We start from the raw sequence: 20,546 nt of genomic DNA on the forward strand, positions 1-20,546 counted from the left end.
TTGGACGGAGCTTCCTTGTCTTGATGTCAGTGGCCTCTGTCTCCTCCTTTGGCCAGCTTATTATGCCAGCGGGGTACCTGATGACTGGACTTTGCTATGTAGATATATATATAGTGCCTTGCGAAAGTATTCGGCCCCCTTGAACTTTGCGACCTTTTGCCACATTTCAGGCTTCAAACATAAAGATATAAAACTGTAATTTTTTGTGAAGAATCAACAACAAGTGGGACACAATCATGAAGTGGAACGAAATTTATTGGATATTTCAAACTTTTTTAACAAATAAAAAACTGAAAAATTGGGCGTGCAAAATTATTCAGCCCCCTTAAGTTAATACTTTGTAGCGCCACCTTTTGCTGCGATTACAGCTGTAAGTCGCTTGGGGTATGTCTCTAACAGTTTTGCACATCAAGAGACTGAAATTTTTGCCCATTCCTCCTTGCAAAACAGCTCAAGCTCAGTGAGGTTGGATGGAGAGCGTTTGTGAACAGCAGTTTTCAGTTCTTTCCACAGATTCTCAATTGGATTCAGGTCTGGACTTTGACATAGCCATTCTAACACCTGGATATGTTTATTTGTGAACCATTCCATTGTAGATTTTGCTTTATGTTTTGGATCATTGGCTTGTTGGAAGACAAATCTCCATCCCAGTCTCAGGTCTTCTGCAGACTCCATCAGGTTTCCTTCCAAAATGGTCCTGTATTTGGCTCCATCCATCTTCCCATCAATTTTAACCATCTTCCCTGTCCCTGCTGAAGAAAAGCAGGCCCAAACCATGATGCTGCCACCACCATGTTTGACAGTGGGGATGGTGTGTTCAGGGTGATGAGCTGTGTTGCTTTTACGCCAAACATAACGTTTTGCATTGTTGCCAAAAAGTTCAATTTTGGTTTCATCTGACCAGAGCACCTTCTTCCACATGTTTGGTGTGTCTCCCAGGTGGCTTGTGGCAAACTTTAAACGACACTTTTTATGGATATCTTTAAGAAATGGCTTTCTTCTTGCCACTCTTCCATAAAGGCCAGATTTGTGCAGTATACGACTGATTGTTGTCCTATGGACAGAGTCTCCCACCTCAGCTGTAGATCTCTGCAGTTCATCCAGAGTGATCATGGGCCTCTTGGCTGCATCTCTGATCAGTCTTCTCCTTGTATGAGCTGAAAGTTTAGAGGGACGGCCAGGTCTTGGTAGATTTGCAGAGAATCTGTGGAAAGAACTGAAAACTGCTGTTCACAAATGCTCTCCATCCAACCTCACTGAGCTCGAGCTGTTTTGCAAGGAGGCATGGGCAAAAATTTCAGTCTCTCGATGTGCAAAACTGATAGAGACATACCCCAAGCGATTTACAGCTGTAATCGCAGCAAAAGGTGGCGCTACAACGTATTAACTTAAGGGGGTTGAATAATTTTGCACGCCCAATTTTTCAGTTTTTTATTTGTTAAAAAAGTTTGAAATATCCAATAAATTTCGTTCCACTTCATGATTGTGTCCCACTTGTTGTTGATTCTTCACAAAAAATTACAGTTTTATATCTTTATGTTTGAAGCCTGAAATGTGGCAAAAGGTTGCAAAGTTCAAGGGGGCCGAATACTTTCGCAAGGCACTGTATATACATATATATGTGTGTGTGTGTGTGTCATGTATAAGAAGGTTATTATTGTCATACACGATCAAGATGAGCATGTCTAACATTTAAATAAAACATAGACCAGGGAGTGGAGGCCCGTCGTTTAAATCTTCTGGATGTTTAGAACAGAGGTGTCATAATGCTGATGATGTGTTGGGAAACACCAGATGTTTGTTGCAAATGTTACATGTGACTAAAGTGGGCTGCAAAGCTCAAAATGCTCCCACACGTGACCTTGTTATTTTTCTTGCACCCTCCATCCAAAATAAACGTTTCCAAATATCAAATATGTCTGTCGCTCTCCTACTCAGAACCCCATAAAATCTGACTGTTTTCACGGACTTTGGCTGTGTTACTGGGACATGTTACATCTGATGATCAACAAGTAACAGGAACCACTGACTGGGGATCAGCCCAAATGCTTATTTTGTTATGTGGGTAGTGTGACTATCAACTGACTCGAGATCAGTTGTATGTTCCATTGGCCCCCAGCGGCGAACTGCCAAAACATGACACATTTCATGAACCAATGTGAAACAACCACGTGACTTGGCCACTTTCACACACGCCCCGAAGCACCACTTCGAAATCGAAGTGGTTCGGATTGTGTCGATACAGTGTTTCGAGTCCACCCATTACTACTTCTCTGGACCTTTCCCACTTGCTCTGTCCAATCCTTAGCTTTTCCTTTGTCCTTCTTACACTTTGGAGTCTTGTCAACACCCCTTCTGGACTTGGTTTTAAGTATAAGATGTTTTACCAGTGTACAAGTCATTGGAAATCCCCTCATCATGTTTCACTCGTACTGGTGAAACTAAGCAGCCGCTGGCCCAACACAACAGGGCCAACCCCTAATGACTCAGTTGTTAGAGGACATTGTTGGCCATTGAAGGACTGAAACCCCACCCAGTGGGATAAAGATCTCCTGCTCACCACCAGTCAGGCAGAACTGATGAAGCCTCTTGGAGAGGTGAAACGTCTTCTACCTAAAACCAAGTCCAGATGATTTCATCTGTTTTTTTCAGCGTACTATGACCTGGATGACTGAGAATTTGCACAGACATGTCACCAGCCCTTGTCCAACAGTGAACAAAGACATTTCCCTGAAATCTGTTTAATCAGATGAACATAGAATTTCTGTGGTCTTATTGTTTCCAAAACACAAACCGGGAGCTTGTTTTCAGCAGCTGTAATTACCACAGTTCATCTCAGTCAGGAGTTCATTTAAACACAGAGGATCCGTTGTGGCTTGATGTTAGTACAGACTGGTCTGTGATCAGTGAAGCGGGGCACACTCGGGTGATGCACACAGGTAATGTTCTTCCTTGGTTCACTTTCTATCCATGCCTACTCTTCCTACTCTTGTTCTGTTCTCTGCTGTTCCTCCTCACGTGATCAATCTCTTACTATGACGAGAGAAATGCATTTCCTGTCGTAAATGCGTGTGGATGCTAATAAGCTGAAAGATCGTCCTGAAAATGCCTGAAATGAATTGCTGAAACAGCTGAAAGATGAGAAGAAATGGCTGAAGTTCTTTGTTGAAATAGTTGAGAAGAAATGGCTGAAGTTCTTTGTTGAAATAGTTGAGAAGAAATGGCTGAAGTTCTTTGTTGAATAATCCAAAGTGTGAGATGCAATAAAGTAGGAATGGCCTTGAAGAGCTGAACATTTTGATACCTGAATGTATCAAAATACATTCGGGGGTGGCTGTGGCTCACGAGGTAGGGCAGTCGTCTCCTGACCAGCAAGTTGGTGGTTCGACTCCCGGTCTCCCCGCATGCCTAAGTGTCCCTGACACTGAACCCCGAATTGCTCCCGGTGGCTTGATTAGCACCGTTTGTGTGGCAGCTGTCATCATCGGTGTGTGAATCATCTCTGTAAAGCGCTTTGGCCAGTGTAACACACTGTGGAAATGCGCTATATAAATACAGTCCATTTACCATTTCTAGCTGAAGGTATGCTGAATTTATTAAGATGTGAAAATAGTCCAATTGGACCCCACAAAGTAGTTAAAACAAGTAGGTGTGAGTGTGTGTGTGTGAGGGGGGAAGACAGAGAGAGAGAGGGAGCGAGAGGAGGTATGTAGTGGCATGTCCCAATTGCGCTGCATTTTATGGACCACCAGATGGCACTCCAAGATTGTGTCATTGAATCAGCACTTTGAGCTCCCATTGACTTGTATTGCAAACAATAAAGCTGAATCAATTAAAAAGTATAAATGTCATAAAAAATTTTAGTACAAGCAGGGATGTCCCTGAAGAGTTGAACAGATAAAGACCTCAATGGCCTGTATAGCTGAAAGTATGCTGGACTTATAAAGTGCCAAAAAAGGGTGGAAGATCCCGGAATAATAACCAGAGAAATGCATTTCCGGTTGTAAATGCGTGTGGATGCTGTGTGCTGAAGGATTGCCCTGAAAATGCTGAACATTTTGACACCTGAAAGGCATATCTACCTGAAAGTATGCTGAAGTAGAATTTTCCCATTCATTTGTATGGGGCAAAATTTTCAGAATAAAGCTAAATATTTTAAAAGTGTGATGTTTTGAAAAATTCTGCATAGAAGCATGAATGTCCTTGAAGAGCTGGACATTTTGATACCTGAAATAGCTGAAAGTATGCTGATGTTGAATTTTCCCATTTATTTGAATGGGGCAAAACTTTCAAAATAGGCTAAATATTTCAAAGGTATGAGATTTAGAAAGATTCTTCAGAAAAGCATGAATGTCCTTGAAGAGCTGAACATTTTGATAGCTGAAAGTATGCTGAAGTAGAATTTCCCCATTCATTTGAATGGGGCAAAATTGTCAGAATAAATGCTGAATATTTTCAAAAGTATGAAAGTTGTCAAAAAACATGAATACATGCCACAATGTCCTGAAAAACCTGAACATTTTGATACCATAATGGCTTTTCTAGCTGAAAGTATACTGAACTTATTAAGATGTGAACATTTTCCTATTGGTCCCCGCAAAGTAGGTAAAAGAAGTAGTGTTGGGTGTGTAGGTGTTTGTGTGTATGTGTGTGTATGAGAAAGAAAAAGTAGTCATACACACTGAGAAATAATAGTGTGGCTATTGAAATGAGACATAAAATGTAAATGATGATTATGCAAAATCCATAAAAAAATATCAAAAAGCTGTTTATGGTATGAATAGCTGAAGAGTTGCTGAATAGTTAGTTGAAATGGTGGTTTTAGCTGAAGGTATGCTGAAGATATTAAGATGTGAAAAATTTGAATGAGGGCAAAATCTGCTGAAAAAAGCTAAATATGTTAAAAAGTATAAATGTTACAAACAATAAAAATACAAGCAGGAATATCCTTAAAGAGGCTTATTAGCTGAAAGTATGCTGAAGAAATTAAGTGCCGAAAAACGGACTGAAGAAATCAGAATAATAGTAAAGAACAGGATAACATAGTGTGGATGCTTTACAGCATCCTGTTCTTTATTGTGTGGATACTGTAAGACAGCATCCACACTATCAGAATAAACTGTGTGCAGTCTCGGGTAAAACAGTGGATCAGTTCTTGTTCAAGTAAACATCCAGCAGAGGTCAGCGTGTTCTCACCTGAGCTGACATCTGTCTCTACCCTCAGGTCGACACCGATGTAACATTTTCTTCTCTGAGTGAGGACACTTTTGACCGAGAGATCACCAGAGACCTGGTCCTGGAGGACGTGCTTCGCTTCATGTTGACATCACACGCTCACTTGTCCACAAGGACAGGGGGGAGGCAGGTGGGAGTCCACAACAATAAACCAAATGTTACACTTCACTTAATTTTTTTTTTATTTTTTTTATTGCTGATGCCATAATGTAAACAGTCAGTCAAACCTTGGTGATTCACAGTGATTTACAGACTAAAACAGAACCAACTATTTAAGATGTTTGCACAAGAAATGTAAAGATGAAGTGTAATAAATAATAAAAGCCACCAAAATAGAAAACAAGATAAAACAGGTACTGAGCTCTTGTTGTGCCTTCAGATATTGTTAATGTAAGGTTACTGCAGCTGTCAGATAAATGTAATGCAGAAAAAGGACAATATTTCTTTTGGGAATATGTTAAATTAAACTTGTAAAGTTAAGCACAATATCACAAATTTGTACCTTAGCTAATTTCACCCACTTTTCCCTCTTTTGTTTCAGTAAAATCTGATTTCACAGCAGGATACAGACTTTCTGAGCACAGGGTCTGTGTCCTCTGGGTTTTTCAGATAAACAACTTTTAAGTATTAAAGTCCAACAAGGTTCTTTGTTTCTGGAGAAGCTGAGGGTTTTAGAATTGTCGTTTTAATTTATTAGACAAATTGATTCTTTAAGAAATATTTTATTCCATCAAATATTTATGTACATCTTATTGTCACTGGTCAAATGCGTGAATGTTTCTTTAAAGTTTCTAAAACCAAGAATTATTTTTTTCTTGCAGAAAGTTTCTTTCAGATGAAGCTCACTTCTGTCAGATGGCATGTCAATAACCAGCCTATTCAGTATGTTACCTGTGGAAATGATTAAACTGTGTGTCTGTGCTGTCAGTACGGTGGCTGTAGAGGGATACATGCTGTCTGTGTGTCAGACGAGGAGTTTCTTCTTCTGCTTCAGTTTCAGCACCAGATGAACATGCCTTCAGCTTTTCAATTGGTAAACAAACGTATACTGCAGTATACCACACTAGTCATACCTGTTGGTATTGCACATAGTTTCAGGCTCACTTTTTACCACTGTTTCAGAGCTAAGTGTGCCCTGCAGCCGTCTGTAAAATGAAGCCTTAGTTTGGCACAAAAAGTTTTAATTAATGCATCACACAGTCCCGGTGTTCAGCCCCACTTCACAGACGTGATTTGAACTGGAACTTGAGAGCCAATCTTTCCTGATGTGATGTTTGTTTTTGCTGTTGTTCCATGCAGTTGTATCCCAGCACCTCCTCCTCCGGTCCTCCAAGCGTCTCTGACTTCCTGGTCCAGATCAGTCGTTTCTACGATCTCCAGAGAAACGGCAGTGACAGGTGAGGAGTGAGTCCAGCCTGACCAGCGTTTGAGCCAGTGGTACAGCCGCTGTTGATGTTAAAAACTCACTGCTGTGTTTGTCATGTTGGGCACAGAGCTGATGAGACAGCATCTTCCTCACAGCACGGAGCTGAAGTCAGAAGTGAGACACAGAGTTCATCTCTTTGATAAAGCTGTCAGATTATTAACATCTTGAACATCTCTCATAATGCTGCGGGCCTATAAACAGGAAGTACAATTGTTTCTCCCTGTGTTTCAGGTTCCTGTGTGGACCCACACCTCAGACAGATCTACACCAGCCCGCCTCTCTCCCTGACTCCCCCCTTCCGTCCATGGGTGAAGGAGTACCGTGCTGAGATGACCTTTGAGACAGTGATGATTCGAATCCGGCCAGAGCCCATCAACTCAGCCTGCAGGGTCCACCTGGATGAGCACCGAGGTCCAAGGTAAGACTGGACCCCAGACCCTTGACCCCACAGCCCAGATTACTGATGGTTTTTTTCTGCAGGATGGCAAACTACCCAGTCAGCCTTGGCAACAGCAGGATTAGCATCCTAGTGACGGATGACACCGAACCGGAGCCTGTCCTCCTGACAATCTACACCATCCACGTGTCCCGAGAGAGCCGGCCCAGTCTGCCCATGTTTGGATATCATGTGACCTGCAGTTTTGTGCAGGTACTTCAGCTGCTTTCCTCTTGGCTGTGGGACTGTGGGGAGGATGATGTCACAGCCAGATGGTTTCTCATAATTACATGAAAATGGGGGATTTATAACTAGCATGCTTTGTTTTTGGTGGAGGCAGGACCAAAATAGGTTAATTTATCAGTTATTTTCTGTTCTCATTGGTTTCAGGAGCACGTTAAAGAAACGCAGAGCGGACCAATATTAATATACATAAGATACTGGAAGGCAAAGGCTGGAACAAAGGAGCAACAACTTCCAGCACTGACTTTTATTTCCAACATTGTTGCAGTGAAGTTGTATCTGATGACTTCTCTTCTCATGTGGTTTCAGTAAACAAGGGCAGCTGGCTTGTTCCTCAGTTCCTTTAAATTCAGCCTGTCATCCACATTAACAAGAGCAGCACTGCTAGGAAACATGGGTCTGCATTTAGAAACAGTGTGGCTTCAGAGCACTAACACAGACTCTAGATGTTTACACATAGGGCACTGACCAGAGGATGATTTCTAAAGCCTTGATCTGAGCCACTGTGAGGACAAAATAAAGGCAAGGAAGGAAAGTGCTGGAGCAAGAGGAAACAGCCAGCAGCACGGTCGCAGCATGTCTGTGTTTGTCTCTAGATGACATTTCTTTTGGCTCCACACAGCAACAGACCTCCATCAGACATGTTGGTCTGCAGTACAAGTAGCTCCATCTGATTTCCCTCGTGGCTTCTGTGAAAGCTCCTTTGTAAACTGTAGCGAGCCTGTTATATTACTGCAGTAGCATATTACATGTTGTAGTAAAACTACAGTGTCCAACTGAGACACAGGGTGGCCTGGTGGTGTAGTGGTTAGCACTGTGGCCTCCCAGCAAGAAGGCTCTGGGTTTGAACCTGCAACTGACTGCAGCCTTTCTTGGTGGTGTCTGTGTCTGGTGCTCTGGCTTCCTCCCACAGACATGAATGACTCTGACCTCATAGGTGTGCCTAATGGGCTGGCAGCTGGCTGGGATTACATGTGTACCTGTTGAACTGACAATAGTGCATTTACACTGATGTTGCTAACCATCTGCATGTGCTCCTTGTAAAACATCCTTAAATCTGTCGAGCTGTCTGTTGATCACTGCTGTTCAGCTCCCACTGCAACAGGAACAGAGCAGACAGTGTGGCCAACTCTTCATGATGCAAACAACGTTTGAGCACACAAACATCCTTGGCATGGGTGTGAAAGAAAGTGTGTGTTTGCTGGGTTTGTACAAACTGCAATGAACAGCTGTGGGAGTGAGATTTTCATCTGCTTTGTATCACAGTGAAGCTGTGTCTCAGTTGGTCTGCATTCCTGTGGGTCTGCAGAGAAGAACCACTGTTGCTTCTCTTGCCGCTCACTGTTTCCTTACAACACATTTGCACTGGAAACTACCACTAGCAATTACTGCTTAAGTCTGAGAGGCTCTGCAGTGAAGACGGTGCTGGCTATGTGTGGTCTGAAATGTATAGGAGGTCATCCACATATAGTGCGATTTTCATTAGACCTCGTTATCTCTCGGGGTCTATCTGTTGTTATTAAGGATGTGTCAAATATAGCTATATCTGATCACTTCCTTATTTGTATTTGCTACCGATTAGGCTGCCCAGACCAGTGGCCCCTCGGCTGCATCACAGGATTATTACTTCCTCTACCCCCTCTGACTTAGCTACTGTGTTCTTAGGTTCTGAATTCTATTTCTCTGTGGTTCAGAATCCTCCGTCCTGCCCTGAGGTATTTCTCTCCTCACTGAATTCGACTTCGGCCCGGATTATGGACTTCGTTGTGCCTTTCAGGACTAGAAGAGCTGGCAACGTATCTTCTCCTTAACTAAATGACACTACCTGGTCCTTGTGGAGGACCTGTAGGCAAGCCGAACGCAAGTGGAAGAAAGACGGATTGCACGTCTCATTGGATATTCTAAGAACTAGCCTCCTTGCCTACCAGGAGGCTGTGAAAGTCTCAAACTCAGTTCCTGTCCAACGCTATAGCAACAAACAGTCGTAACCCGAGAGCCCTTTTTAGAACTATACTGTACACTCTGTTATTAACCCAGTCGGTGCGTTGCCCTTGGAGGGTTCCACTGCTCTGTGTAAACAATTTTTAAGATATTTTAGTGATAAGGTTGGGGATCTCAGGCACAATATGCCTAAGCTCTTAGCGTATTCACAGCCTGTTTCCCCTGTAGTTCATACTCTTAATTCCTTCACTCCGATTTCCATATTTCAATTAAAAGAGACCTTAGCTTACTTAAAACTGACCTCTTTACCCCTTGACCTCCTTCCTGCCAGGTTCATCAAGGAGGGTTTTGATGTTCTGGGTCCCATTCTGGTCATGTTCATTAATATCTCCTTGGATACAGGTGTGGTCCCGACTGCTCTAAAGCATGCGATAGTCCGCCCACTCCTTAAAAAAACCTAATCTTGATTCCTCTTTATTGTCGTCTTTTCGTCCAATTTCCCTTCTTCCTTTTTTGTCCAAAATTCTGGAAAAAATTGTAGTTACCCAGCTGCAGGCTCATTTAGATTGTTTAAATATTGCCAATAAATTTCAATCTGGCTTTAAGCCCCACCATAGTACAGAATCCACGTTACTTATGATTCATAATGATATCGCTATGGTTCTCGATACCAAATGTCCTGTTTTGTTAGTTCTTTTGGATTTATCTACAGCCTTCAATACTGTTGATCACGCTATTCTTTTGTTGAGACTTGAACACCTCATTGGGCTTAAAGGCACTGTGTTAAACTGGTTTTCTTCCTTGACCAACAGAACCTTCTTTGTTAGTGTTGGCGACTGCGTCTCTAATATAGCTCCCCTCACCTCAGGTGTTCCGCAAGTTCAGCCCTGGCTCCATTACTCTTTTCTCTATATATTTCACCTCTTGTGGCTATTATATTTAGCCATAATGTTCATTTCCACTTTTACATGGATGATGTTCAGATTTATATGCCACTGCTCCTATCTGACTCCAATGCTCTTACCCCGTTGCATAATTGCATTCGGGATATTAGGCAATGGCTTGCGCAAAATTTTCTGCAGTTAAATGAGAGTAAGACCGAATACATCCTTTAGTCCTGATCCATTGCCTGATGTTGTTAACCTCTGCACTTCAGTCTTCGCTCTGTCTGGCATGGTGAAAAATCTTGGTGTAATTCTTGATAGTGGTTTGACTTTTGAAAAACATATTAGGGCAGTGGTTAAGTCATGTTTATTTCATCTAAGACTCTTATCTAACGTTGAACCTTTTTTTGTCACATGGGGATCTGGAGAAGGCTATTCATGTGTTTATTATCTCAGGGTTAGATTATTGCAATGCTCTGTATGTTGGAGTTCCCCAGACTTTGCTTCAAAAACTACAACTAGTCCAAAATGCAGCAGCTCGGTTGCTATCTTAACACCCCCAAGTTTGCTCATATCTCCCTTACTCTCCATGCTCTTCACTGGCTTCCAGTCCAATTCAGAATTAAATTTAAGATTTTATTGTTTTTAAGGCTATTCATGGCCCCGCACCTTCTTACTTATCTGACCTGTTGGCAATTTATGTGCTGCAGAGAGCTCTCCGCTCCGCTGATCATTTGTTGCTGGTGGTCCCACAATCCCACTATAAGAAATGGGGCGAACGTTCCTTTTCTATTTGTGGCCCTGGACTGTGGAATTCTCTGCCAGTAGAACCACGGGCGGAAAGTGAACTAGTGGCCTTTAAGTCTGCCTTAAAGACCCACTTTTTTAAGCAGACTTTCAAGGCCTAGCTTGTTTTATTGTTTTTGTTTTAGCTTTGGTCTACCAACAGTATTTCCTTATCTGTTTTATAGTCATTGTTTTGTTTCGTGTGTTTTTATTGTACAGCACTCTGGTGCTCTTGTGAGTTGGAGAGCGCTATATAAATAAAGTTTTATTATTATAACTCTGTGTTCATGTTCTTCTTCTCTTGGAGTCTCGGCCCTGTCCTACTCCTTCTTTTCATCTCTGTCCTCCCTCATCTGTCCTCTTTTATCCACTTGGACAGCTCCATTAGACTGTGACACATGAAGAAAATAGGTGTTCACTCATCCTGCTGGGGGGTCAGCAGGGGCCCTGTCCAGGCCCCTGGGGAACAGAGCACCCATTGATGTGTTGTGTGGTCTATTCTTTCATGTTCAGACAAAGTGAACCCTGCTGTTGAGGACAGGTACACAACAGGTGCTCACTGTCCAGATTCCCTCTGGAGCTGAGGTGATGCACCGCCAGGGCATGATGCAGTTTATCCTGTGATCAGTGGCCTCAACAGCAACAACTAAAACTTCAGCTTCCAGGTGGCACCTCTGCATCACTATTATGACAACATCAGATTTTTCAATATGTTGTATTTAATTTTCTGCCTCCCCTCAAACACACTCTGAATATTGGATCATTTATCAGTTGCTTATCAGTCTCCCTGTATCTGGGCCAGTGCAGGCTTCTGTGAAGGACATTCATCGTCATTATTACAGTTATAACTAGCTGGGTCTGTTTAGTCAACAGCCGTTTACTGTGACATCTCAGTTTCTAGTAAAGTGATGAGGTAAATGTGAGCCACTCTGATGTCATCTGTGTCATGTGAACAGGTTAAACCAACCCCCCATCCATTTGTGCTGGCTATCATCTATGTCTGCTTGTTAAAGTGTTGCTGTTGCAGCACGCTGGTAAAATAAAGGTTCACAGACTATGAACTTTGAGTGGCTTCCATAGACGCGGCAACACTTAATGAGACTTTACTGGTTATTCAACGGGAACCACAAACACTGACTGAGGCTCATTGGTTTAAAAAATAGAGCCAGAAGATGGTTAATCAAGCACTATTCAAGAACTGATGTACATGTTACACAATCAGTGAGCAGTGATGTCTTGATGTAAATGTATAAAGCCAGCAGTTGCCCGGCCCCCTTCGCACAGATATTGAGCCCCACTGCTGCAACATCCACATGGTCCCCATCTTGGGTTTGTTGGATTTCATGGTGGTTCGATTGTTAAAATAGATAAAGTGATCTTTAGTCTGTATTAAATGAGGAAGCCCTGTTCATATGGACTGTCTGAGAACTGTGGCAGATCAGGTCTCGGATCAGACCAGGAATCCACCTTCAGTCACAGACATTAAAGTCACATGTTTGTGATCGGCAGCCAGAAGAAATACATTCAGACTGACTCAGAGCAATTCAGAGATTTGCTTTTCTGTTTGTACACAGGCTGAAAGCGTTGTCCACCTGCTGCTGGATAAATCCCATTTATCCTGGTGAAGCTTTAATGAAGATGTGAGCCCAGTCAGGATTAATTGACTCATTACTTGCATTGTTGTTCAGCAGAGAAACCCTCAGAGCTGTGAGAATTTACAGGACAGAGGCACGTTTCTGCTGCTTGTCCTTCCTGGGTCAAACACAACAAAATGTTGTGTCTCTGACCTTTGGCCTCCTCTCTTCACTGCGGTCAGATTAAAAAGCTGCAAGTGTTTAGTTAGTCCTCTTTCTGACAGATGACATGGAGATTATCTCTGGAGTCACCAGCTCATTTCCTTTTTTACCTCATTAACGTCTTGATCAGACTGCACCGAGTCAGACTGGTGTGTTTGATTGTACATGATGGAAACTGACCTTTCACAGACACCAGACATCACAGGGATTTTTGTAACGTGTCAAGAAAATAACAGGAAAAGATGACTGAAAGCTGTCTCCATCCCCAGTAAATGAACTCCAACACAAATTGTTGTGTTGTACTGTTGCGTGTCATAGAAACACATTTCTGGCGTTTTCTGGATAGTGGTGATTTGTAATCACATCAGTTGGGAACAACAGTAAAGATTGGACGTGGCATTCCTAGCTCTCAGACACTGTCTGTTGCAGGATGAAAGGTGGCAGCTTTGTGTCGTCTACGTTTTTCACTCAGCTTTGGTGTGTTTTCATCGCTGATCTCATATCAACGTCCTGTCCATTTGAATGTTTACACTGAGCTCAGGTACGAACAAGAAAATCCCTGTTAAGTTTTCTTATTGCACTTTGTTGTGAGCTGCAGTGCTGCAGTGCAGAATGTGACACCGCCTTGGCAAAACCTGCAGAAGAAGAAGAATGTGTGTGTTGGTAGGATGTGTGTGTTACGGCGGGGCCATCTCTGAAGTCAGGGCCAGACGTGGCGGCTCCCACAGGGCCTCTGAGCCAAGCTGCTCAGGTTTATTTGACCTCTGACCAGGAGACGAGGTCTGTGACACAAAAGAGAAGAAGAGGCTTTGATTTAAAAGAGGCAACAGAAGAAGAGAGAGAGGAGGTCAGAGAGGAAAAATGTTAAATACTGAGCAGAGGACGTTTGACAGTAACTGCTGTTTAGCAGTCTGAAATAAAAGCAGAAGAGCCGAGTGCTAGGCTTGGCATCGTCAATATTATGTCTCCTGAGAAATAAATCCCACTTGTATTTGGAGTGAAGTGAACCTAAACCCAGCTTTGGACAAATATGGAGCAACAGCAGAGAACGATCTGAGAGAGAAATGAGAGTTATGCAGCCCGAAAGGTTTCTTGTGAGTCACCGTTTACACACACAAAGTAAAGAACATTTGGAGAGTCAAACACATTCTGCTCAGATCTCTGTGTTATGGTAGGTAGGTAGGTAGGACTTTACTGATCCTGCAATGGGGAAATTCCTGTGTTCCAGCAGCAACAGAGAGCAGCAACAAAACACCATAAGAACAAACACCACACACATATCTTGAGAAACAGATTCCAAAGTACCTAAAACCAAACAGAATATAGTACGATCATAGCCGTGTAATATTATCTCCCATGTATAGGATAAAATCTGTCTGTGTGAATGTCTGAATATAAAATGTTTTTGTTGTAATATTTTGAGCATGTTTGCCTTCTGCACTGAGGACCTGACAGATTAGTTCACAGAAACAGTCTGCCACCGTTCACTCTGCAAGTCCATGCTGGGCTGTAAAGGCCGTCCTGTGTGTTGTGCTTTCAGGACTGTGGTCTGCTGGTTCAGCCTGGTCAACCCTGTGGTCTTCAGCCCTTCAGCCGGTCTCAGGGTCCACTTCAGATTTGTGGCTCAGGACACGTGCCAGGTCTGATGTCACTTCCTGTCACCTGTGCAGCTACTGTAACAGTAGAGGACAGATGTTACAGAATCTGAAACAAACACTTCCAGTTCTGTGTAAGAAGCTAGAACACGTGGTGAGCTCACAGCTGTCTGCAGAGGTTTAACTTCTGACGGCAGCTGAGACGACGTCTTTACAGAGAAACGTGTTCATCAGCTTTATTATCTTCCATGAATAGTTCCAGCAGGTACAACAGGTGTGTGTACTGTAACTCCTCTCACACCTGTGTTCACCCTTTCAACCCCAAAGACTCTTGGTGTACTTGTTATTTTATATCACTCTAATTCACCTGCAGTGATTAACAGACCACCTGTCTATCTCTGTTTCACGTCTCTGTAAGGTCGATGGGTGGTTCCTTGTCTCAGCTGTTCTGACAACAGGACCTGTGATTGGAGGGAGGTTGCCTGGCAACCAGATGACTGTTACCACCAGTTAGTGGACCGCCCCCTGCTGCAGGACTGTATGACGGACAGGAAGGTGAGGTGGTCAGTTCTTTCTTCTTTCATTGTTGTTCTGCTCTTCCTTCTGTCTTCATTCTTCTTCTTTCCTTTTATTCTCTCCAGTCTTTCTTTCATTTTACCTTCTTTCTTTTCCTGGATATCTCCCTTTTTCCCTTCTTTACCTCTTTTCTATCTTCTTTCCCTTTTTTCTTCTTCTTTTTCCCCTTTCCTTCCTTCTTCTTTCCTTTCTGTTCTTTTGTCCTTCCTTCCCTCTGTTCTTTATTTTGACTCAACTGTTGAAAACCCGCCCCTCCTCAGGTGTTGTTTATCGGCGACTCAACCAATCGTGGAATGATGTACTTTCTCATGGAGCGGGTGAACTCCAGTCTGGAAGACTGGGGCAAAGCTCACGACACACTGGTCTACAAAAACCTGAACAGGGGCCGGACTCTGGTCGCCTACTCATACTATCCTCAGTTCTGGTTGGAAAAGGATCAGCGGCCGACATTCAGACAGGCACTTCTGCAGCTGCTACACAGGTGAGAGGAAATACCTCAGCAGTTTTTTACCTGCAGACCCACAAACTGACCTGAACTTGTGAATTCATAATTCATCTTAATAGCTAAACAGCTGGTCCATGATTTGCAACAAATTAGTGAATTATTTTTTTAAGATGTAAAATTAAAACTGAATGACTTGTAAATCTCACATAATGTTTGTGACTGTTTATTATATGAGATCCCATTTATTAACCAGTTATCCCAATTTATATTTGGAAATAGAGTTGTGTAATTGCATTTGAACTTTTGGAACCCGTCACAAGTCTCGCTTCACTATGTACATTTGGAAAATCTAAATAGAACATTAGAAGCTTCACTTTAAAGGCACAGTCAGATGTAAATAAAACTGTCTCATGCACTGCTGAAATAAAAACTTTTCCTGACAGTAATTTTCCTCATGCTTGTAAAAATCCAGCCGTCATGGTGGAGACAGAGGAAAGGTTGTGAGATCATTTACTCTGTAGTCAGTGGCCTGATGGTGGCGCTACAGCGAATGTCAGAGGGTTAAAAGATTCAAATAAGGAATTACCCTGAAGGGAGCATGAATATTACCAGCAACTCAACAGGTTGAGACAGTGTTTAAGGAGAATGGAAATGTCTCAACACATTTTATTTCTACTAGTCTTTCTGTGTGTACTGATGACAAGTTTCCTCCCTAAAGGTCACAACCCCTGGAGAACTCTAACCTGACAGTGTTAGTGGTGGGAGGAGTCCAGTGGCTCAACACCAACCACCTGAAGACAGTCAGAGAGGTGCTGGATAGGTGAGCACAGAAACGTATACTGTATGTCATAAAAATAAAACATTTAGCTGTGTTTAGCTTTGGCCTCACTGGACAAAGTCTGGTAACACTGCTACTTGAGATCAGATTTGTTGTTTGGTTATTTTAGTTCAATTCAGGATGAATAGGCTGCAGTCTGATTTCCAGCATGACAGAGGATTTTGGCTTTTGGTACAATTACTGTATTAGTTTATTCCTCCAGCTCGATGCTTCCAGATGCCAGAGGTCATAAATATTTGGATCTCATCCATTGACAGCCACTTCATGATTTGTCAGCAGTTTGCCTGTATGTATTTAATAAATACAATCTGTTGTAAAAACAAGATTTAGGGTTTGATATTTAGGTTATGAATTTGTGTTGAATCACGGCATCAGGAGCTTTGTGTTTCATCTAGTTTTTATTGTTGCAGCACAGGGACAGTGCATGTTTTTGTCTCCCTCATTGTGCAGCCACTTTAGTTTCCTTTTGTAGCCTGGCTCTGTCTTGGATTTGGGTCGAATCAGCAAAGTTATTGTTTAATTATTAATGCAGCACATGCAGTCTTTATAACAATCAGCTCTACTGTTTTTCTGTGTATAAACAACAGTGTCATTGGTATACAGGTTCACAGAAACTAAACGGAGGATGTAACACGGACCCTTTTTTTTATGGAGAAGACAGTGTTTTACTTACTATAACATAAACCTTATTAGACACATTTCAAGACATTCCTATATTTTACTGCCCAGAGCTGGAGTTTCCTGGCAGTTTTATCTGTCAGGCTCTGGAGAACTCATTTTAGTTGCACATTCACTCCCACCAATGTTTTTGGTAAACAATTTATTTTAGGTGGGCAGCACGGTGGCACAGTGGTTAGCGCCTCACAGCGAGAAGGTTCCAGGTTCGGGCCCCACCTGGGACCTTTCTGTGCGGGGTTTGCATGTTCTCCCCGTGCTTGCGTGGGTTCTCTCCGGGTACTCCGGCTTCCTCCCACAGTCCAAAGACATGCAGCTTAGGTTGATTGGTGTCTCTAAATTGCCCATAGGAGTGCATGTGCGTGTGTGTGGTTGTTTGTCTATGTGTTAGCCCTGTGATGGATTGGCGACCTGTCCAGGGTGTACCCTGCCTTCGCCCGATTGCCGGCCGGGATTGGCTCCGCCGCCCCCCCGCTCAGGGACCAAACGGTAGAAAATGAATGAATGAATTTATTTTAGAAGTGCAACAGGTGGATCTGGATGGTTACTTCTGAAAAACCTCAAATCAGCCTACTGTAATCCTCTGGCACCAGGCACAGGTATCAAAGTCCAGATTGTGGTTAGCATGACATGTGGTCACGTTTTCCTCCTTCCTCCTCCTCCTCCTCAGGGAATCTCTCAGTAACATCCTGGTGGTGGTGAAATCTTTGGGGATGGGTTTCCATCTTCCTGTAGATGGGATCAAGTCTCTCAGTCTGGTAGGTTCTTGGTTCTGCATCTGTCCTGGTGGAGTTAGAACACTGATCCATATTGACGGTTCTTCCATACTTCCTTTAACGTGACTCGGTGGGGAGAAAACTCTCTCTTTTTACTTGCATCTGTTGACTCTTGATTTTTCAGAGAGAGGTACAGGATCTGTACAGAAAGAACAATAACATAATTACCACAGCAAAGCATCATGGATATGAGGTGATTGACACATTCAACATCACGATGGGTCGATATAAAGAGTTCCTGCAGGGACGATGTGCCTGCCACTTTCACGAGGTAACACGACTTTACCTATGAGTTCATATTAAGTTCAGCGATCCCTTGGATGATTCTTAAAGAAACATATAAGGAATCAGACCTGACATGAAGATCATAATTGATCTTAATATGTTTCCATAAGATCAAGCTGTCATCAGAGTTTCCAGTGCCCAGGACAGGTTCCACTTTACACTGAAGAATTTCTAGGGCATCCAAAGACACGCAGCTTAGGTTGACTGGTGGCTCTAAACTGCCCGTGTGTGGTTGTTTGTCTAAATGTCAGCCCTGTGACAGACTGGCGACCTGTTCAGGGTGGACACCGCCTCTCGCCCAGTGTCAGCTGGGATTGGCTCCAGCCCCCGCCGCCCCACAACCCTCTTCAGGATAAAATGGATGATTAAAATCACTAATTGGTATCTACCAATCAATGAAAATTTTCCTGGACCATAAAAGCACAGGGAGTACAACTGCTCTGTCAGAGAGGTTTCAGAGGTATTCAGAGGATCCAGCCGGAACATACTGAAGTTAAAACACCACAAAGCTGAAGTCTGGGAAAATGATCATGATATGATCAAATGTTTTCTGTCTCGGAATCAACCAGTCAATCAAACTAAAAACATCCACTGAGAATCACCTGGACCAGATCAGAATGGTCGTGGACCAGTCAGAGCTGGAGATCTTATTTATAGATGGGACTCATAAAACTCATAATTATCATTACATTTTAAACCAAGTGTAGACATAAACACAAATTCTGTTTGTTCACAGGTGGAGAAATATTGGTCCTCCAGGTCTCCAGACAACAAACCATTCACCACCAACAGAACCAGATCTACCAGACCTGGACTAGGACTCAGCAGCCACTCAGCTGTGCAGGACACAGACCAGGAGACAAGGTCTAGTCCCCCAGCCTATCACGTGAGAGGACCAGTGAACCAGGTGTACTCAGAGATCCTGCTGAGCCGCCTGTGTCACAGAACCAGAAACTAAACACCTGAGTGTGTGAGGCAGTGACAGGTTAGTCCCATAGGAAGACTCATCTGCTCTTTCACCTGCTGCAGGCCTTCAGTGGGGTGAGGGTGGACACAGGTAGAACAGAAGGACACACACGGGTGTGATTAATCTTAATTTTCCTCTGGATCATAAAATAATGTTTTTGTGATTTACAGTATAAAACAAGTGACCGGCAACAACAACAACAACAAAATCAGGTTTCTGGTATTTAAGGTCCAGGAGAAAAGAACAGTCATGGCCAAAAGTGTTGGCACTGCTGCATTTCTGTCAGATAATGCACCACTTCCAGAAAACTGTTGCAGTCAAAAATGTTTTGGTATTCTCAGGTTTATTTCTCCTGTTTGCATTGGAACAACACAAAAGCAAAGAACAAAAAGTCAAATCTGGTCCAGTCCACACAGAACTCCAAAATGGACTGAACAGAATTATTGACACCCTCAACTTAATATCTGGTTGCACCACCTTTGGACAAAATAACTGAACTCAGTCACTTCCTGTAACCATCAGTGAGTTTCTTCCATCTCTCTACTAGAGTTTTGGACCACTCTCCTTCTGCCAGCTGCTCTAGGTCTCAGATTTGAAGACTTCCTTCTCCCAGCTGCTGTTCCGAGATCTCTCCATAAGTGATCTATGGGATTTAGATCTGAACTCATTGCTAGCCACGTCAGAACTGTCCAGCTCATTGTCTGGAACCATTTCTGGTGCTTTGTGAAGTCTGCTTTGGGTCACTGTCCTGCTGTAATACCCATGACCTCTGACAGAGATCCAACTTTCTGTCACTGGGCCCCAGAATTCGTTGGTAGTCTTCAGATTTCATAATGCCACACACACAGTCAAGGCATCCAGTGGCTGAAGCAGCTATGCAACCCCAAAACATCAGTGACAGATTACCTCAAACACCGTGTTTGACTGTAGGGACGAGTTCTTTTCATTTTCTGAAAACAGCAGAATGATGTGCTCGAACAAACAGCTCTATCTTGGTTTCATCTGTCCACAGGATGTTCTCCCAGAAGGACTATGGCTTCCTCAGGTCAGTGTTGCCAAATTCCAGTCTGGCTGTTTTATGTCTCTGTTTCAGCAGTGGGTCCCCTAGGTCTCCTACCAAAGCGTCCCTCGTCATTCAGATGGCAACGGATAGTGCGAGCTGACACTGATGCACCCTGTGCCTGCAGGTTAGGGTTAGCTTGGATTTGTCTGGAAGTTGGTCGAGGTTCTTTATGGACTGGATCACATTTGGCTTTTGTTTTCTGCTTTTTGTGTTGTTCCAATGCAAACAGGAGAAATAAACCTGAGAATACCAAAGAATTTGAGATTGCAACAATTTTCTGGGAGAAGTGGTGGTTATCTGACAGAAATGCAGGGATGCCATTATTTTTGGCCATTATTGTTATCTTAACCAATTTCTGTGTGCAAAACAACAAGAGACAAACTATCATCACCCTAATTTACAAACAAAAATACCAAAAATATTTTATCATGTGCAGTTTGTGAAGAAACAGAAGCAGAATTTGTTGAATGCTGAATCATTTTCCATGTGCACATGACTTTTCACTCGCTGTTTAAAGTGCTTTTAGATGTTGTGCTACTGTTTATCTACTTTGTATTTCACTTGTGTTGTTTGGCGTTC

At 42.9% G+C, this 20,546-nt stretch overlaps 1 protein-coding gene across 4 annotated transcripts in view; it reads left to right on the forward strand.

Annotated features, from left to right (window-relative positions):
* cped1 (cadherin-like and PC-esterase domain containing 1) overlaps positions 1-20,546 on the forward strand; it is a 32,733-nt gene that overhangs the window by 11,435 nt on the left and 752 nt on the right. The window contains exons 9-21 of one of the 4 annotated variants that reach the window (XM_020613455.1): positions 5,225-5,365; positions 6,164-6,268; positions 6,535-6,632; positions 6,729-6,775; positions 6,893-7,079; positions 7,142-7,310; positions 14,288-14,387; positions 14,761-14,897; positions 15,179-15,399; positions 16,082-16,183; positions 17,547-17,634; positions 17,777-17,923; positions 18,674-18,922. In XM_020613455.1, coding sequence (XP_020469111.1) covers positions 5,225-5,365; positions 6,164-6,268; positions 6,535-6,632; positions 6,729-6,775; positions 6,893-7,079; positions 7,142-7,310; positions 14,288-14,387; positions 14,761-14,897; positions 15,179-15,399; positions 16,082-16,183; positions 17,547-17,634; positions 17,777-17,923; positions 18,674-18,895 — 1,764 coding nt within the window. In that variant the 3' untranslated portion in view covers positions 18,896-18,922. Of the gene's footprint in view, positions 1-5,224; positions 5,366-6,163; positions 6,269-6,534; positions 6,633-6,728; positions 6,776-6,892; positions 7,080-7,141; positions 7,311-14,287; positions 14,388-14,760; positions 14,898-15,178; positions 15,400-16,081; positions 16,184-17,546; positions 17,635-17,776; positions 17,924-18,673; positions 19,211-20,546 lie in introns of those variants that run through there. The other 3 variants (XM_020613453.1, XM_020613456.1, XM_020613457.1) reach the window with 3 other exon arrangements.

Source organism: Monopterus albus, unplaced genomic scaffold (genome assembly GCF_001952655.1).
Source record: "Monopterus albus unplaced genomic scaffold, M_albus_1.0 scaffold134.1, whole genome shotgun sequence".
NCBI classification, from domain to species: domain Eukaryota; kingdom Metazoa; phylum Chordata; class Actinopteri; order Synbranchiformes; family Synbranchidae; genus Monopterus; species Monopterus albus.